This window comes from Caretta caretta, chromosome 2 (genome assembly GCF_965140235.1).
Source record: "Caretta caretta isolate rCarCar2 chromosome 2, rCarCar1.hap1, whole genome shotgun sequence".
NCBI classification, from domain to species: Eukaryota; Metazoa; Chordata; order Testudines; family Cheloniidae; genus Caretta; species Caretta caretta.
The window spans coordinates 221668884-221687798 of NC_134207.1; the positions used below are offsets into that span (position 1 = coordinate 221668884).

Consider the following 18915-nt stretch of genomic DNA (forward strand, 5'->3'; position numbering starts at 1 on the left):
CGGGGCTCGGGGCTTCTGACTTTCAGGACCACTGAGGCGTTAGACTGGGGGGAGTGCTGCGGCTCGGGGCTTCAACCCCACAGCACCGTTCCTGACCTCAGCAGGGGAAGTGGGGGCAGGGTCATGCTCCGGGGATCAGGGCTTTAGCTACGAGGGGAGTGCTGGTTTTAGCGCTGAGCTCTGGTACCCCCCCAAGCTGAAACCGGGAATGGAGCTGTGGGGCTGAAGCCCCAAGCCCCAGCGCTCTCCCCAGGTCTAAAGCCCTCAGCCATGGTGCTCCCAAGGGATAGACACCCTGAGCCCCTAGCCTGGAGCCCTGGCGGCCTGTAGGTCAGAAGCCCCAACCTCTCCCTGCCCTGAGCTCTGATCCCCCACCCCTGCGGCTGCAGCCTCAACTCCTCCCTGAAGTCCATAACATCTTGTTCAGAGTTACGGACCATTTCAGAATTACGGACAGCCTCCATTCCTGAGGTGTGGCTAACTCTGAGGTTCTCCTGTATAATTAAAGGTAAAGTAATTAAATAGTTAAAATTGTAGGTATTGATTCTGCAAGTGCCTCCATGTGGGTAGACCTCTGTGCCAGTGGAAGGACAAATGCAAGTCCCAACTGTGTAGTCTGCTGGGTTCCATAATAAAAATAGGGTCTGCAGTTAGAGTAGTAGCACTGGTTGTTTTTGTCAGTTATTTTTGCCTGAGGCTGCAAAATAATCACTGAAGTTGCTCTACGTTTTTGAAAAAATACACACACACAGTTTTTACCAAAAAAACCAGTTTCTGATAAGTTTTAACTTTCTTCATCATCTAGCATCATGAAGAAATTTCTCTTTGTACAGTTTCCCACACCAGCTTCTAGCATAGGTCACTATGCTGTTGTATAGGTCCCCCCCAACCCATTCCTCTTCAGTACACTAATAGAACCCACGGGCAGGATCAAGATACCAGACAAGCTGGAGAACTGGTCTGTTCAGTTAAACATTGCTTATATTTCTATTTAGGTTTATGCTGAAGAATAATAACTTTTGTTGTCGTTTCCAAATAGCCAGTTTTTAACTTGACAAGAATTTACTTGATATCCCCCACTTGTGTTTTTCTTTAACCCATAATGGATGGATCTATCCAAAATAGGGCTGTCAATGAATTGCAGTTAACACATGCGATTAACTCAAAATAAATTAACGTGTTATTTTTTTAACGAGCATTAATCGCACATCAGGGTACTGTGCTCAAAAGGGGCACTGTTGTGTGCCTCTGGGGCAGCGTGCCCCTCCTCCTGCTGTCCTGCTACACTGCTGCTCCTGTGCCCTGCCCCCATGCAGCCGCCCCAGCCAAGCTGCTTTGGACTGCAGGGCAGAGTGGGAGTGGGGCTGATGTCAGGGTGTCCCCATCCCCCATCCTTGTACTCGGTTGCCACTGAGCTGGGATCAGGGGGAGCCTGTCTGCTGCTGGCTCAGGAGCAGGGCTGGCCTTAAGGGTGGGTGGGCTGGGCCGGGCCACCGACTAGGACACTGTGCTCAAGGTGGGTGCCTCCTGAGCAGGGGTGTCCCTCCTCCCCTTGCTTCTCTGCTGTCCTCTGCAGCCGCCGCTGCTCCTCCTATCCCCACCCTCCTTGCCTTGGAGCCGCTCCTGACCAAGTGGCTTGGGACTGGGAGTCTCCTGTCTGCTATGCAGAGCAGGGGGAGGGAGGCTGATGGGGTGTCCCAGTCCCTCTGCCCGTGTACCTGGTCTCTGCTGAGCTGGGGTGGGGGACAGGGAGTCTGTCTGTGCCGCTGCCTCTGGGTCAAAGTGGGAGCTGCCAGCAGCTGCTGATGTGTCCACAAGCGTTCAGGCTGGTGAGTGCTCTGCTAAAGACACAGCGAACTGACACCCTCCCTACAACACACACTCACACCCTGTCTCTCTCACATATTCTTCCCCCTCCAACACCTAAAAAATTTAAATAAATGGTATTCTGTTGTTTAACAGTACAGTTAAAACTGTGATTAATCACGACTATTTTTTTTATTCTCGCGATCAATTGTTTTAATAGTTTAACAGCCCTAATCCAAAAACTTTCTGAAAACCCTAAGTTAACTGTTTCAGAGTAGCAGCCGTGTTAGTCTGTATTCGCAAAAAGAAAAGGAGTACTTGTGGCACCCTAGAGACTGACCAATTTATTTGAGCATAAGCTTTCGTGAGCTACAGCTCACTTCCTCGGATCCGAGGAAGTGAGCTGTAGCTCACGAAAGCTTATGCTCAAATAAATTGGTCAGTCTCTAGGGTGCCACGAAAGCTTATGCTCAAATAAATTGGTCAGTCTCTAGGGTGCCACAAGTACTCCTTTTCTTTTTGCAAGTTGCGCTTTGAGTAGCTTTTACAGGTTATAGCTCAGGGGTGGGCAAACTTTTTGGCCTGAGGGCCACATCAGGGTTGCGAAATGGTATGGAGGGCCAGATAGGGAAGGCTGTGCCTCCCCAAACAGCCTGATCCCCACCCCATTCCACTTTCTGCCTGCTGACTGCCCCCCTCAGAACCCCTGACCCATCCAACCCCCCCTGTTCCTTGTCCCCGACCGCCCCCTCCCAGGACCTCCGTCCCTAACTGCCCCCCCCCCCCGCCCGGACCCTAGCACCTATCCAACCCCCCCGCTCCCTTTCTCCTGACCGCCCCCGCCCCATGCAACTGCCCCCTGTCCTCTGACTGCCCCCCCCCCCCGGGACCTCCTGCCCCTTATCCAACCACCCGTCCCCCCGCCCACTTACCATGCCGGCAGCAGGACAGGATTATTGGAAAGCCTGTGAGATGGGTGGGCGCAAGCTATCATTAGTGTAAAGTGGGGATAATATATATCTTATAAAGCACTTTGAGATCCTGAGATGATAGATGAGGTAAGTGCAAAGCTATGTGATGAGCATGGAATAAATGCTTAGATACAGGAGATTAGTACTTTGGAGGGAGTTGGTACTTTGGCAGATATGCAACCTGCAGGTTTAAGAATTGAAAAATGCATAGGAGAAACATTTAAAGCAAAAATGTTGAATAACTTAGTGTAATGTTAAGTGAGTAAGCATGACCAGCTAAATCAATTGCTGATTTACCGAAGACAAACATTTATTTTCATCATTAATTCTATTGTTTGAATTTTTCCTTTTAAATGACATTTTTACATCTTTTGTATAAAATATGCATACTAATGTAAATGTATTTACTTGTAGGTGGCTCTAACCAAGAGAGCTGATCCAACTGAGTTGAAAACAATATTTTTGAAGGTATGTATAAAGTAAATATTTTTACTCTTTCAGACTAAAATTTTCATATCTTTTGATCCTTTATTGTAGCATTCAACTCTTGATAGTTTTTTCAACCATTAATCATTCACCGTATTATTACCATGTTAGACTTAAATACAACTATCAAAATTGAACAATGCTCACCAAGAAGTCAAATACATTCTTGAGTGATTATTGTATTGGCTCAGGAAAATATTAATATCTTGGAAAGAAAGTGTTCAGAAAAAGGGAAGGGAGTTTCAGTACTGTTCCTACACAGGGTAAAAATGTTGGTGAAGACGTGTTGCTGTTAGACCACTGGGTAAGCGGTCTTCTACCCTCTGTGGTGTTGCACTTGTGCATCTTCTTCCCTAGAGGTGCAGGCAGGATCAGCATATGTAGTGATTGCAATACTTGTCAGTTTCATGTTATTTTTGCTTCCCCTGCTGGGCTGCCATGGATATATTTGCAGGACCAGGAGCAGTGGAGGCCATAAGGCATTATCTTCTTCCCCCCAGAATTTCAGAAATGGCACTTGGAATCTTAGAAAAAACCTTTTTTTTTTTTCCACCCTTAAGCAATGAGATTTAACTAAAAATGGATGTTTCCTGGTTTTTGATCTCAAAATGAACAGTATTTTGTTCTGGTATATCTGCATACCCACCACTTCCGGCTCAGGACTTTATTTGCAGATGACTTACTAAGGATCAAATTTGCAAGGAGGCTTCATTGTGCTTCTGCTTTCACGTGCCTACACTTCTGAAGCATCATCGCTTTAACGTATATCGGTGATGGTGCTTAAAAGTGTGCAAATGCAATAGAACCTCAAAGATACGAACACCAGAGTTATGGACTGACTGGTCAACCGGACACCATGTGAAACCAGAAGCAACCATCAGGCAGCCGCAGAGACGGAAAAAAAAAAAAAAAGCAAATACTGTACTGTGCCTGTATTGAATCTTAAAGGTAGGTGCATCTTGGCTGCCTGTCCCCACCCCTATCCTCACACACGGGACACCCACTTACAGCTAGGAAATGAAGATGCTCGGATTCATAAGCAAAGCTGTGAGCACCGATGGCTGGTGGAGCAGGAGCAGCACAGGGATCTGTGCTGCTTTCCTGTAAGCCATGGTTGCTATTTTCACCTCCCCTCTCCCGGCTGGGGGTGGGTGGGCGGGCTCTTTTTTACCCACCCACCCACCCCGGCCCAGAGCAGGGGACAAGCTTCCCTGGGCCAGTGAAAGAAACTGCCTCTGGAACCTGACCCGGAGTGTGAACTGCTGGAGATAGAGGCCTGTCTTTTAGAATTTGGCTCTGTCTAAGTCTAATTTAAAAGTAGAGAGCAAAATAGTTCTGTTATGAGAAGTTCTATCAGCTGATCCAAAGTGACTACCAGAACATAACAAGGTTGTTGTAAAGCTTGGAAAACTGATCACTACATTGTGGTGCAACAGAATTTATGGAACACCTCTGATTGCTTCATAGTAAAAAGGTTTAGGAGTAGCAGTCATGTTAGTCTGTATCCGCAAAAAGAAAAGGAGGACTTGTGGCACCTTAGAGACTAACCAATTTATTTGAGCATAAGCTTTCGTGAGCTACAGCTCACTTCATCGGATGCATTCAGTGGAAAATACAGTGAGGAGATTTATATACATAGAGAACATGAAACAATGGGTGTTACCATACACACTAACAAGAGTGATCATTTAAGTTGAGCTATTACGAGCAGGGGGGCGGGGGGCGACCTTTTGTAGTGATAATCAAGGTGGGCCATTTCCAGCAGTTGACAAGAACGTCTGAGGAACAGTGTGGGGAGGGGGGGAATAAATATGGGGAAATAGTTTTACTTTGTGTAAAAAGAAAAGGAGTACTTGTGGCACTTTGAAACAATACCTCCTCCCACCCCACTGTCCTGCTGGTAATAGCTTATCTAAAGTGATCATGAAGTTGGGCCATTTCCAGCAGGAGAGTGAGTTTGTGTGTGTGGTTTTTGGAGGGGAGTGGGGGGGTGAGAAAACCTGGATTTGTGCTGGAAATGGCCCACCTTGATTATCATACACATTTTAAAGAGAGTGGTCACTTTGGATGGGCTGTTACCAGCAGGAGAGTGAGTTTGTGTGGGGGGGGGCGGAGAGTGAGAAAACCTGGATTTGTGCTGGAAATGGCCCAACTTGATGATCACTTTAGATAAGCTATTACCAGCAGGAGAGTGGGGTGGGAGGAGGTATTGTTTCATGGTCTCTGTGTATATAATGTCTTCTGCAGTTTCCAAAGTATGCATCCGATGAAGTGAGCTGTAGCTCACGAAAGCTCGTGCTCAAATAAATTGGTTAGTCTCTAAGGTGCCACAAGTACTCCTTTTCTTTTTGCGAATACAGACTAACACGGCTGTTACTCTGAAACCTGTTACTTTGTGTAATGACCCATCCACCCAAGTACTCATCTAGTCTGAAACTGCCATAGCTGGGAAACCATGGAAGCTCTGATTCTCCCCGATGTTGCTTCCTATTTCAAGGGAGAAGGAATCTCCTTCAGTTGTGGCCCAAATTTTTTCCCCTTACATGGCTACCTGAGACCATCCCTCTCTTAGTGATGAACAAAACTCTTCCAGCCCCTATTATAATATATGGTGATACAGACCAGTAATCAAGCAGTTTGCAAACACCTAAAAGATAATAAGGTGATTAACAGTCACTATGGTCTGTCAAGAACAAATCATGTCAAACCAACCTAATAGCTTTCTTTGACAGGGTAACAAGCCTTGTGGATGGGGGAAAGTGGTAGATGTGGCATATCTTGACTTCAGTAAGGCCTCGGGCACTGCAACAGAATTTATGGAACACCTCTGATTGCTTCATAATAAACAGGTTTCGGAGTAGCAGCCATGTTAGTCTGTATCTGCAGAAAGAAAAGGAGTATTTGTGGCACCTTAGAGACTAACAAATTTATTTGAGCATAAGCTTTCGTGAGCTACAGCTCACTTCATCAGACATTGCATCCGTTGAATTGAGCTGTAGCTCACGAAAGCTTATGCTCAAATAAATTTGTTAGTCTCTAAGGTGCCACAAGTACTCCTTTTCTTTTTAAAGTAAAAAGAGGATCAGAAAAAGGAGATTGTGAAATACATTGCTACCTTTTCTATAGTTTCTGATCCAGGAAAGCACTTAAGCATGAGACTAGTCTCACTGATTTCACTCTGACTTCTCATATGCTTTAAGTTAAGTCTGTGCTGAAGTGTTTTAGTGGATTGTAGTCTTAGGCTGTGATCACCACAATAAGTTTTTTACAGTAAATGCCTTAAGGCAGGGGCAGGCAAACTTTTTGGCCTGAAGGCCACATCGGGTTTCGGAAATTGGATGGAGGGCCTGTTAGGGGAGGCTGTGCCTCCCCAAACATCCAGGCATGGCTCGGCCCCTGCCCCCTATCCGACCCCTCCCTGCTTCTTGCCCCCTGACTGCCCCCAGCCACCCATGCTCCATCCACAGCTGCACCAGGACAGGGAGTCGCTCAGCACAGAGCACCAGGTCAGGCCGGGCTCTGCAGCTGCACTGCCCTAGGAGCTCGCAGCCCAGAGCATTGTGCCGGCAGTGCAGTGAGCTGAGGCTGCGGGGGAGGGGGAACAGCAGGGGAGGGGCCAGCAGTGAGTCTCCTGGGCTAGGAGCTCAGGGACTGGGCAGGACAGTCCTGCGGGCCGTAGTTTGCCCACCTCTGCCCTAAGGGTTTAATGGTACAGTGAATATAGCAGTGTATAGCTAGTGCTCCCCAATGGAGAAAAGTAGAAATGTGTAACGAGCAGGGAGAATATGGATGTGTAGGAAAGTTTCCCTTCAGATCAATTTAGATTGTCAGAGTGGGGGAGGTGGTACAATGGGGTGACTTCTTGAATCTTACCTTCTTTTGCAAAGGTGTTGAAAGATAAAGATCTAATACCATACTAAATTCTACCCAACTTCATGAGCTCGTTGTAGACTCTTGTGAATTATAACTGTGGGGAAAATGGGGGGATATAGTTGCTCATCTGTGTACTTATGCACCTGAAGCTAGACATTCAGTTATGAAAACTGAGTCATAAAAGACTGTCTCAAAACTGGTATCTGTCAGGAGAACTGGCCTTATGGGAGGTGTTCTTGTGCTCTTTTGAGGAGCAAGAACAAATAGAGGAGCCAGGCCAGAAGGATTCCAATGACTTTTATTGCAAGAGTTACTCCTGGGGGCATTCTGCGCCAAAAAATTAAATATTCTGCGCACAATATTTTAAAATTCTGCAAATTTTATTTGTCAAAATAACACTACATAATCACACCAGTTTCAGTTATTTTGAAATAAATTATGACACTATAAATACTGTCAACAGGTATGTCTGTAACAATATACATACACACACAAACATTGTCCCAGGAGTAGAGAGTTAAAGAAACCCCTATGACAACCCAGTTCCTGTTTCTCTGCCCCTCCACCCCCAGAGCCCAACCAGGGAGCCAGACACCCACAATCCCTCCCCCCAGCTGCCCCGTCCCTCCTCACAGCCCAGATACCTGCACTCCCCCCAACCACGCAGAGCCCAAAGATCCAGAGGAAGAAATAGCCTGATGCTCGGTTCCAGGCTTGCATGGAGTTTCCTGTGCAGCACACTCTCCTTCCCTCAGGGCATGCTGGGAACTGCAGCTGCCAGGAACCCTCTAGCTCCCTCCCTCTCCCCTCAGCAGTGTCTTCTATATGCAAGTTGGGTTCTGCTGAGTCCAGTGGCCCCTAGTGGCAGCTAGCAGCACTGCAGGCCTTTTATGTGGGGGAAAGGAAATTCTGCACGCACAATGTTAATTTCTGTAAAGTTCTGCATTGTGCAGTGGTGCAGAATTCCCTCAAGAGTAAAGAGTGGGGAGAAGAAGTGTGGTCCACAGAGAGAAGACTCTCCCTTTTGGAAAATATTAGACGGGTTTTCTCAGAACAGTGTGAAATTCTTCTAGGGCATGTACACAAGCATCCTTCCTAACTGTGCCTCTGAAGATTAACTTCATCATGTTGGTTGCCTTCAGCTGCTTGAGGCCAAGAATCTGAGGACCATGCTAAGCACAATAGCAAATTGTCTCACCTCCTCCCACCTTTCTACTCCTCACCTGCGCCTTCCTCTATTAGACTGGAAAGTAAAGTAGATAGTTCAGTGGTCTCAGGAGTGAAAAATGATCTGAATATTTTGCTCACTGTAATGCAGAAAGTGCTACACCAGTCACTGAGATGGGAGAGAGTGGGTGCATCACACAGTTATACTGTATTAAGGACAAGTTATGGCCACAAATGTTAATTAAGCTGCCTCATGTGAATGTAATTGGTGGGGCCAATCCAGTTGTCTCTCAAGATTGATGGATCTGTATTTATGAATATAATTTAACAGCAATTTTCCCCTATTGCACTTGAGTTAAAAAAAATCTTTGCCAAAATAACATACTATAATATTACATACAATGTAGAAATAAATATAGCTATCAAATTAAATGCGTCACATAACCCAGTCTAAATCCTTAGTTGCTTATAATCCATTTTGCCATTTTTAATTAAAAAAACAAACCAAGGTCCCAGTAAAATGTTTGTAAACCATTTCTAAAAATGTGGCTGAACTGGTTAATACTTTACAATCTGCAATGTATGGAAGTAAGTAACCGAAAAGGTGTTAAGTACTATTGTATTAGATCAAATTCTCTGTGGGTATAATTGCCAAAGTGGAGAAAAGAGATGATTGTGAAGGACCATGTTTTTTCCATGCCTCTGTTCCCAAACCCAGTAGAACTGATGTTTTTTCTTTTGTTATGATAATTTCCAAGAGTAACTCTACTTTTTGTAGCTGTTTTACCATAACCCCTAAGAGATTAGACTTTAGTCAAAAATGAGCAAGTTGACATTTTTCAAGGTCATTTTCTATATGTAGTGCAGAATACGTGATTGGATTTCAAATATGCGAGTAAATCACAGTGACAAGAAATGGGAACACTGAAACCCTGTGCTGCTTTCTGTTATTGAGTGTCCTAGCAGGGGGTCAGCCTGGAAGAAAAAATGAAATATAGAAGATAGACTGGCTGATTTATTTGATTTGTTTCTCAATAACAGTTGTGTTAAAAGTTTTTGAGTCTGGGATCCTTAAAGATTGTTTTCTTGCAAGAGATTACATTGAAATTAATGGATCTGCTAGTTTTTATACAATTGGAAATTCCTCCCAGCATCTCGGCTAGTGAGCTTGCTTTAAAAATAAGTATCTATTGCAATATAAATCCCATAATGTCAACCAGCATATGTGCGCCAATGTAAGTAAATTAGTCTGTTTTTCGTATGATTTTTGCCAATGCAGAACGCTTACCTTGAGGACATTACTGTACTTGTATAGAATTGGAAAAAAATCCACATACTGCTAACTCTCAGAAGGATGCCAAAGTGGAGATAGCTAGAGTAAACCTAACAGTACTCAGCAGGCACCAGTGGGGCTCTGTGAACTGAGAACTGGTGGTTTCCTTTCCCTGTAAGAGGAACGGCAATGTAAAACAAAATGCATGTCTTTGAAGTATGCCACAAAATAGCAATAGACACCTAATTTATTTTATTACTTCAGTGTGGGGAATGTGCTTTGGGGAGTTCTAGCAATGTTTTATCATCCCACAAAAAAAAAAAAGCAATTAGCAAGTTTCTTTCCTGTTCAGCACGTTTGTTTTCCTGATATAGATCTGTTTTCCTTGAAGCAAACATATAGTGTCATAAATACTGCCTAGATTTTTCCTTTACCATTGAGTTAAACTTATTTTCCCCCTAAAACTTTTTATAGCTGATTTGAGGAATAAGGCCATATTTACCTTTTTATACATGTTGCATATTGACACAAAATTGCCTAGATCGGGGGCATGAACGTATTTGGGGAAGGGTAGGGGACACAGTGGTGAAAAGGAGAGGAAATCTTGTAGCTGAAATATTATTTTTAATGTCAAAGTACTTGGACCCCATTGCTTGGGATCTCCTGAGGCTTGTCTGTTTGGCGATAACTAGTGCTGTTGCACAGGTGGTGTGCTGCATGTTAACAGAAACATAAAGAAGGGGATAAAGTCCTTGGTGTCTCTTCCTCGGCTGCTGTTTGGGAGCTCTGGGTCTCCTGTTTTTAAATGCATGAGGTCTCCACTTCTATGTTCTTGATTTCTTTTTATATATATATATTTTCTTTTGGAGACTCTGTGCTTAGTTCAGCATTGCACAGGGAAAGGAAATATACTCTTGTCAAACCTACACAGGAAGATAATAAATACAGTAATGCCAGGTGACTTTTTGTGGGGGAGGTAGGCCAATACAATTAGGGCATGTTTATTATTGCTTTTCTTGTTCTTTTCCCTTCGTCACAGGCATTTTGGTTTTGTGGGGCGGAGTGCGGTGGGGGCGGGAAGGGTTTGTTATTCTGGAACAAAATAATTTATTCCAGAATAGTGTCCTCACAGAGGTGTTATACTGGAATAGCTAAATTATACTGGAATAGCTATGCTGGTCAATTTCTCTCTGTAGGCAAAGCGTAAGATATAACACCGCATAAATAGATGTGGAAAAATCAGGCCCTTACTAATTTCTATCCTCTTATTTATATTTCCAATCTTTCTGCATAAATCCTATTTAAGTATTCCTGCTGTTGATTCAGTATTCTCCAGGACAGTCGTTATTTCATTAAGACTTACAACTTTTACATGAATAAACCATGAAAGAGTTTTTAAAAACAAAAGGCAAAATCTTAAATAAGAGAACAATGTTCCTTATGCTAGTAAAATGACTCACTGAAAAAAGAAGAATATTCACAGTACAGTATCTGACTAAACTCAGACTAATTAGGGATATGCTTTTATGACAAGGATCAGGCTAAAGACTTTTTGTCATGTTCTGTTACACACAGGGGAGGATTTATCTGTGGAAGATGGCTGAAAGGAAGCACCATAGGGTGCAGGCTTTCCCTGAGTATGACTGACTGGTTGCTTTTCTTTCCATTTGTCGGCAAATGCTCTTTGGGGACAGAGTTGTTTTAGTACGCTCAGTAGTCCAAAGTTTATATGCCAAAATGATGAGATATTAGTAACTAATGCATATTTCTGTGCCTGGGAAGGTGGAAATGAAATAATGATCTAAGATTTATGCATACCCTTGGAGACTGTCCAAGGTTACTTTGTTGGGTTTTTTTTGTACATACTGATCATTTGCATGTTTTTAAACCTTGTTTTATACCTGTAGTACACTCTTAATGTACTTTGTAGCTTTTGCAAATTAAGGAATAAAAAAAAAATAAACAAGAGCCATTTGCATCTCCTTGGGCCTAGAATACCATATACTATCTCGCTGTTGGGCAAAACACTTAAGACTTGGTTCAGGAAATCATCCTTAATTAGGAAGATCATTAAAGCACATTCTTAAGTCCAAAGGAAGTCATTTTAAACATATGCTTCATAAGTGTCTTCCTGAATCAAGACCTTATTGCAGAATTATATGCTATTTTTAAGTTAAATGTATAAGAATTGCTAATATTGTTAGTATTGTTGGGTTTTTTGTATCTTTTGACTTGAACCCTGCTTATTATGCTTTTGATTAATGTATTCCTGTCTGTGTTACTCTCTTCTATCTTCCCTACCCCCTTCAACTGTTTGTTTCATTTACTTGTTACATCTTGTTTTAATGTAGATTGTAAACTCTTCTGGGCAGGAATTGTCTGTTAGTATGTATATGTGGAACACAGTGGCCCTGATCCTTAACATGAGCCAATGGATGCTGCTGAAATGCCAAAAAATATCAATTTAGAGACGAATTCATCTGAGACAAATATTCTCTTTTTTTTGTTTTACAGTATGCAAGTGTTGAAAAAAATGGAGAATTTTTCATGTCTCCTAATGACTTTATCACGCGGTACCTGGGAATAATAGGAGCTGGGGTGCCCAATCCAAACACTGTGCAGCTCCTGGGAGGTGTGGTGGATCAGACTAAGGATGGGTATGTCTTGTGTTTTTCATTCTAATTTAATGAGTTTAGAAAGTATATAAACTGTTCTTTTAAGAGAATCTTATCTCACCACTGTTCATTCATCTGTATTGAATAGCACTTTGAGAAACTGCTCATGTACCTGACCTAAAACTCCCAATTCAAAGAGACAAGCAAGCCTTCAATATCCACCACAGTGTAACAAGCAGAGAGCACTTTGGAAAATTTATCTAGAATGTATCAGCCCAAGCAATAAGCCTACAGCTGGAGTGAAAAACACTGTCTGAATCTCTGCAGTTAAAAGACTCAAACAGTTATACTCTATTATGCACTGTACATAATTGTCATATTGCTAATCACCTTTATATTTACTAAATTATTTTTTTAAATTTAATAAACCTCTCTTGCTCTTGTCACTCCTTTCTTTCCCTTTCCCTTTTTCTTCTTTTTTAGATCTTGGTGACCAAATAAAATAAGGTGTGGGGGGGAAGGAGGGGGTAGGGGAGAGAGAGAAGGTCTGACCAAAGCAAGAGACACCTTTGCTGTTTCCTTACATGGTTCTGAATAATACTAGTGAAAACGTACAAAGCTCTGATCTGGTTTTGCTGTTGCTGAGCAGATCTCTTGAGCAGCAATCAAGGGTTTGGAGCAGTCTGTTGGCAGACTTGGGAAGACAGCATTTATGCAGCTTTTAGAGTCACATTTAGAAGGTTGACTTGGCCAACAATCAAGGTTATCCCTCCCCCCTTTTTTGTTTTGTAATGCAATCATAGGTTCTGCTGTTGATACTTGCCCAGGCAAGCTGCTGCCTCACACTAGGTGAATAGATTTTTCAGACTCTGCCTTACACTGTCTTTAGAAGAACTTAACATCCTTAAGTCCATAGTTGTGGGTTTAAAAAAATGAAGAACGATGTATGTAGTAGGCAGTAAAATATAAAAATGAAGCATGAATAGAAAATGCATACTCTTTCCAGCATGAGCACATACAACCAATTGCTTTCATGTTCATTTTTGTGCCCTTTCTCCCGCCCGACTTAACCTCGCAAACCTCCTGTGGTTAGGCACTATGGACCTTGCAGACAAGTTAACGTGATGATTGCGATCTCTGGGAAGGAATTCTTTAAAAGGTTACATAACTATAATGTGGGGAGGATGGCTTTAAATGGATTATAACTGGAAATGATAAACCCTTTCCAGGCTTCCACCACTCTTCTCTTCGTTTGGTGTTTTAAGGCTGCTTTTTCTACATTGTGGATCTTCAAAGCCATTTTGTAACAGGAAGATTGTGAGTATAATACATAACTTTATCCTACCTTAGTGGAGGCTGGTGCCACAGATAGCAAAATTACAGCTGTAGCCTCTGTTAAATCATCACCAAATCGGGATTTCATGACCCTATGTTATATTGCCTTTTCGCTACTGGAGTTTTGCATTAATTTTAGTGTAGGTATTTGTGCTTGTGTTTCAATGGCTACTAATCTAGAGTGGATGGTGCTTCTCTCTGCATCCGGTAGCAACAGCCAGTCACTGAGGATTTTCATGCCCTTAGCGTGTCTTTGGAGAATCTCTTGAATTTTCTAGTCTTAGTTGTTATATCACTCTATGAAAGAATGGAGGAGGTTCAGAAAGTGAAAAGGATTTGATACGTCCCTGTAGCACCCTGTCACAGGATTGTTCTGCCACATGTACTCAGGCATTCGTGCATCATTCTGATGATGACTGAAGTTCTCCGTGATCTCCAACCTGAAGCAATCATGTTTTACTTGGCTCACTCTTGCTTTTGGTTCCTGTAGTTAAATTCTCTAGCACAGGCAACTGGTGGTCTCCTCTTCTGAAATTCACTCCATCCTGGCATTCTTTCAAAGCCCAGATCTGCAAGCTTTGGGGAAAAATGCAAGGCTGCTCTTGCTAGCTCAGGCTTTTGGGTGACTGATGAATGTTCATAGATTCTAAGTCCAGAATGGACCATCGATCATCTCATCTGACCTCCTGTATAACACAGGCCATCTACAGGGAATGTACCTTGCAGGAAGAATTGTGAATTAATGTTGGTGTATTTTTTAATTGCTGTGAAATATGCAAGTGCAGAGGTTGTGGGTGCTCACCTAAATGTGTTCTAGAGATACTGTGGCAGCCATTCCATTGCCTCCAGGCCTCACTCCAGTCTTAAAGACCATCTGGCCCTCAGGATGGCCAAGTGCAGTCACTCTTACTGAGAGAAGCTTCAGTACTACCATGGTGGATGCTCAGACAGACAGACAAGGAGGACCATGAAGCAGCTCCTGACTCAGTAGCAGAAACATCTTGGTTGCTAAGGACTTTTTACCTCAGAGTTGGGGAGGCTCTTAGTGTGCTCCTCCCCCCGCAACCCTGAGATCTGGGCACAGAGTTTCACACTGTTTTTTTCCCCTTTTGTGCAGATGGGGACGCTCAGGTAACTCTTTGGTACTGTCCCTTCAACTCTGGATCCTGTGGCATGTGCTTTGCATTGTGGAGACTGGGTGGACTGGACAGAAGAAATAGGATTCTGGGGGATGCATGTTGTCCCCTGCTTCCCCCAGAATTTAGTTGGAAAAGAGAGTGCAGGCTAAGACTGTATTGTCTTTTACATGGATCTCCCCAGTTGCAACCATGGACAGACTTCTCTTGTTGTGGAGCTGCCCTGCCAGGAATAAAGGAGTTGAGGGTTACCACAGATGCTGCTGCTGGTGCAGCAAAGATCCACGGTTTCCACAAAGACAGCCCTGGCCTATTGTGGATCCCCCCTTTTTCATGCGGAGAAAGTCATGTCCTCACATCAGGACAATGTGTCTATGCAAGGGGATCCTGTGAAAGAGTTCTTCCAACTGATCCCTCCTCCTCTTAATTATAAAATAATTGGACTTGCTTAGATTGGATTACAAATATCTTCCAACAATACCTTGGTATATACCAAGGGATGTCATTGACGCAGCAGTCCAGGAGTTACTCATTCTGCCTCCTTTAACATAATGTATTTTTGTGTGCTGTTGTACTTTAAATGCCTGTCTAACAAAATAAGTATTTACTTTATATCTCAGTTATTTTGGACTGCAGTAACTAACACACTTCACTGAGAAATACTATGTGCTTTATTTTTAGAAAGGACAAACCACTCAAAAATAACACTTGGAAATACCAATATTTTCCATTATTTTTGGATATAAATTTATCTCTAATGCACCAATTTACACTGTACTTAGTTTACTTAGGTTAGAGCATAAAATAATAGATGTAGCTTCAATTTGTGTCTCATTATGTTATCATACTTAAATTGCTGACAGAGTAAAACATATGCATTGATTACATAAGAAACCTCTTCATCATTGGATTTGTATGTATTATTATGGTAGGTAATGGCTTTTCCCTTTCATGATTGCATGTGGACTTTTCTGATGGAAAGCATTACATCTGCTTGGGACTCAGATTCTACAGCTATGACCACCAATATAAAAGCTTGGATAAATAGATAGGGAGGCAGTAAATTGTGTTCTTGATGAACCAAACCCAGTGGGTGGATTTGGTTTGTAACTACTGTGTATGGGTGTTAAAATTCAGGATTTCATTCTTTCCTGAATAAGTTATAAAACAGAATTGCCAATGTTAATAGGGGTAGGGTGTTTGGAGACAGATTTTAACCAGTTAAATAAGATATCTGCATGCTTGACTTATAATTTGTAACCATTTTAGTACTTTCTCTTTGCATTGTTAAAATACAGGACTATTAGGATTTTCTCTATGTGGGCTTTCATGTTATAAATGAATACCTATTTATGTAGGTAAAATAACTTAAGTAGTGTATTGAAGTTCATGTTAATATCTGCTGTTTAATGACACCTAATGATATTCAATGAAGGGTTATGCTAAACCAGAAAGAAAATGTGTTACCCAGGCAACTGGCCTTGTGCAGTATAGAGCTTTAAGCATATGGCTGTGTAGTACACATTATTGCAGCATCTTTAAGCATTAAGAACCACGTGTAATTGACTGTGAAAAATTACTGCTCAGTTACTGTATTGTATGGTCATAATAGAAGTAAATGAATACGTCATTGTTGTTAGAGTAGATCTGTTGGGAATCACTAGTAGGGTAGTCTGCTTTAGGAGCAAAAATACAATAAGAAGAAAATAGCTGGTTTAATTAACATGTAAAAATTGGGTTAATTTGAATTCAGCTGGCACAGCAGATATTAATGTCTCTTCTGTAATATCTAGCTAGAACATCACATTGGTACACTTAAAGTCTTCCCATAACCATGAATAATTGTTTTTAAAAAATGTATGTAGGTTATTTCAATAATCTATCTCAGACTTATTAGGGGTTTTTATTACTTGGAAGTACTGACAGAGAAGGTGTTCCAAATTAAAAAAACTCCTGCTGCATCCTTCAATGCCTGGAATCTTATTAATCCTCGTCTGGTACACAGAAAGTGTGCGCGATCTGCTGTTTCCTTATGATTTGTCAGGTTCTGTAACTGCTATACCCTTACTAGCATTGCATGCTTTATTTATATTATATATATTAACCAGTCCAACATGATGTTTGGCTGTTACCTTCAATGCCTTGTTTTGGGCTTGTTTCACTATTTAAGGATGTAAAGTAGCTGCATTTCCATTGCTAAATTCCAGCATTGCTGCTGTGGGCTGGGGTTTTCTGTAGAATTCATGGATATTTTTCTTTCTAGTATGCGTAATGAGTTTTCTAAACAGATCTTCTCCATCCCTGCTTGCACCATTGATGCCAGTCTCAAACCTGTTTATCTGGTTTTCTTTTACAACCATTTTAAAGTCTTTTTCATGCCTTCCCTGAGGCATGAAATGCCCTGCCTACACTCTTCTCCAAGATGCCTTTTTCTCTCATTGAATTCCCCTTTAAAGAATTGCTGCTTCTGCAGTGCCACCAAGAAGTGAGTGAACTACAATATAAGTAATGATTAAAGAAAAATCTAATATTCCTTCCTCTGGGCTTTTACTGCATTCCGTCTACTCTGTCCATCCTGCTTAGGCTGTATACTCTTTGGGACAGGAACTGTTTTCGTTTTGTCTTGTTCAATATCCGGTACATTGTCAACACCTAACAAATATTAATGAAAAATAATAATTTCAGTTCTATTTATTTTGCTTAGATTGTAAACAATAAATACAAGAGTAATACACCGCTTTATTACTTTGGGTTTGAAGAATTGAACTCTTGGTTACGTTTTAAGGGTACATATTGCCATACTGGATCAAACCAATGGATCATTTGGTCCCTTATCTTTTCTCTGACAATGGGTGCTTCCGAGGAAGTTTGAAGAAACTGCATCTCCCACAGTCTCAAGAAGAAGATGTTGAGCCCCCACTTTGTCCATCAGGTACAACTCAGAGAAGTCTGAACCCACCAGACTCTTGGCAGATTATGCCAGAGGAAGAATAAGAGATTTTCATACACCTAGTTCTTGATTACTGTGTATGAATTGAGTGGAGGAAAGATATTTCTTCTGCTTGCATCTCTGCACTTTGAATACACTGTAGAACCTGACTGTACTAGTGAACTTGTATAAACAGCTCTCTTGGCGCTTACCTGTGGTTTGATAGGTGACCCAGGCTACTATTTGAAGAATTGTGGCATTGTGTGCAATATCCAAGAGCTGCAGTAGGTGACTAGTATGTTACTAGCATACAGAGAACACATTTTGCTTAGTCCCCTTTGAGATGATTGACAGCACTGAGGTCTTAAAGGGTGAGCTTTTGAAAAGTGCCTGAGTGACTTAGTCCCATTGAAAGTTAAAGGGACTCATGCTCCTGAGTCACTTGCGTGGGATTTTCAAAAGCACCTAATTAGTTTGATAATGTTACACTCTGCTGTGAATTGCTAGTGAAAAAGGATTTTGCGCTCTCACCAGAGTTATTTTTATCCACTGGTGTAACAGCATGTTGTCAATCCTTGTACTAATATGTTTTGCAACATGTTGCATTGAGAATATCTTGTACCATTGTTCAGTCAACACTTTAGTTGTGCTTAGCCTTGCATAGTTTGCGTTTAAATTGTAGTTACATTTTCTATGAGTTAATTGGTTTCACGCCATTTTACTTGTCTTATTTGCAGGCTTATATCCTTTCAAGAATTTGTGGCATTTGAATCAGTCCTTTGTGCTCCAGATGCATTGTTCATGGTGGCCTTTCAACTGTTCGACAAAACTGGCGAAGGAGAAGTTACTTTTGGTAAGACTTACTATGTTCGAGCTTTGAAATATACAAAGTTAAAGGGACATGGTCAACTTAAAAATCAGACTTTTGCCTGAAAATATTTTATCTATCATTATATGAAACAACTAGGGTGTTTATAACTGAAAGCTATTTGAACAAAATAATTTTTTTTTTTTCAGTTTACTTTGTGCACTTGTCTTCGCTTTGTGTACAGTCCTTTTCACTGTTTCCTCTGTAGAGTCAGTCACTTTCTTCCTTTGCTTGTGTGGGTCTTTCACATAGCACGGTGAGGGTGGGGTGCACAATTATTGTAAAACCACACCCCCAAAAAAACAACCAACCCCCAACTGCAGGAGGACTTGAGGAGATCCATGGCTCAAAGTTAATTTGAATAGTTTTTTTGTTTAAATTGGCTAATTTCAAGTTGGTATCCTTTGTTTTAATTTTTCAAAATTTCATTGGTGAGACTTTTCTGTAAGAAACCTG

The 18915-nt window shown here is 41.9% G+C and overlaps 1 protein-coding gene across 2 annotated transcripts in view; it reads left to right on the forward strand.

Annotated features, from left to right (window-relative positions):
• Window positions 1–18915, forward strand: part of SLC25A13 (solute carrier family 25 member 13) — a 131391-nt gene that overhangs the window by 30393 nt on the left and 82083 nt on the right. For both annotated transcript variants that reach the window (XM_048838180.2, XM_048838181.2), the window contains 3 exons: window positions 3192–3245; window positions 12091–12233; window positions 18329–18444. In XM_048838180.2, the coding sequence (XP_048694137.1) occupies window positions 3192–3245; window positions 12091–12233; window positions 18329–18444 (313 nt within the window). The remainder of the gene's footprint in view (window positions 1–3191; window positions 3246–12090; window positions 12234–18328; window positions 18445–18915) is intronic.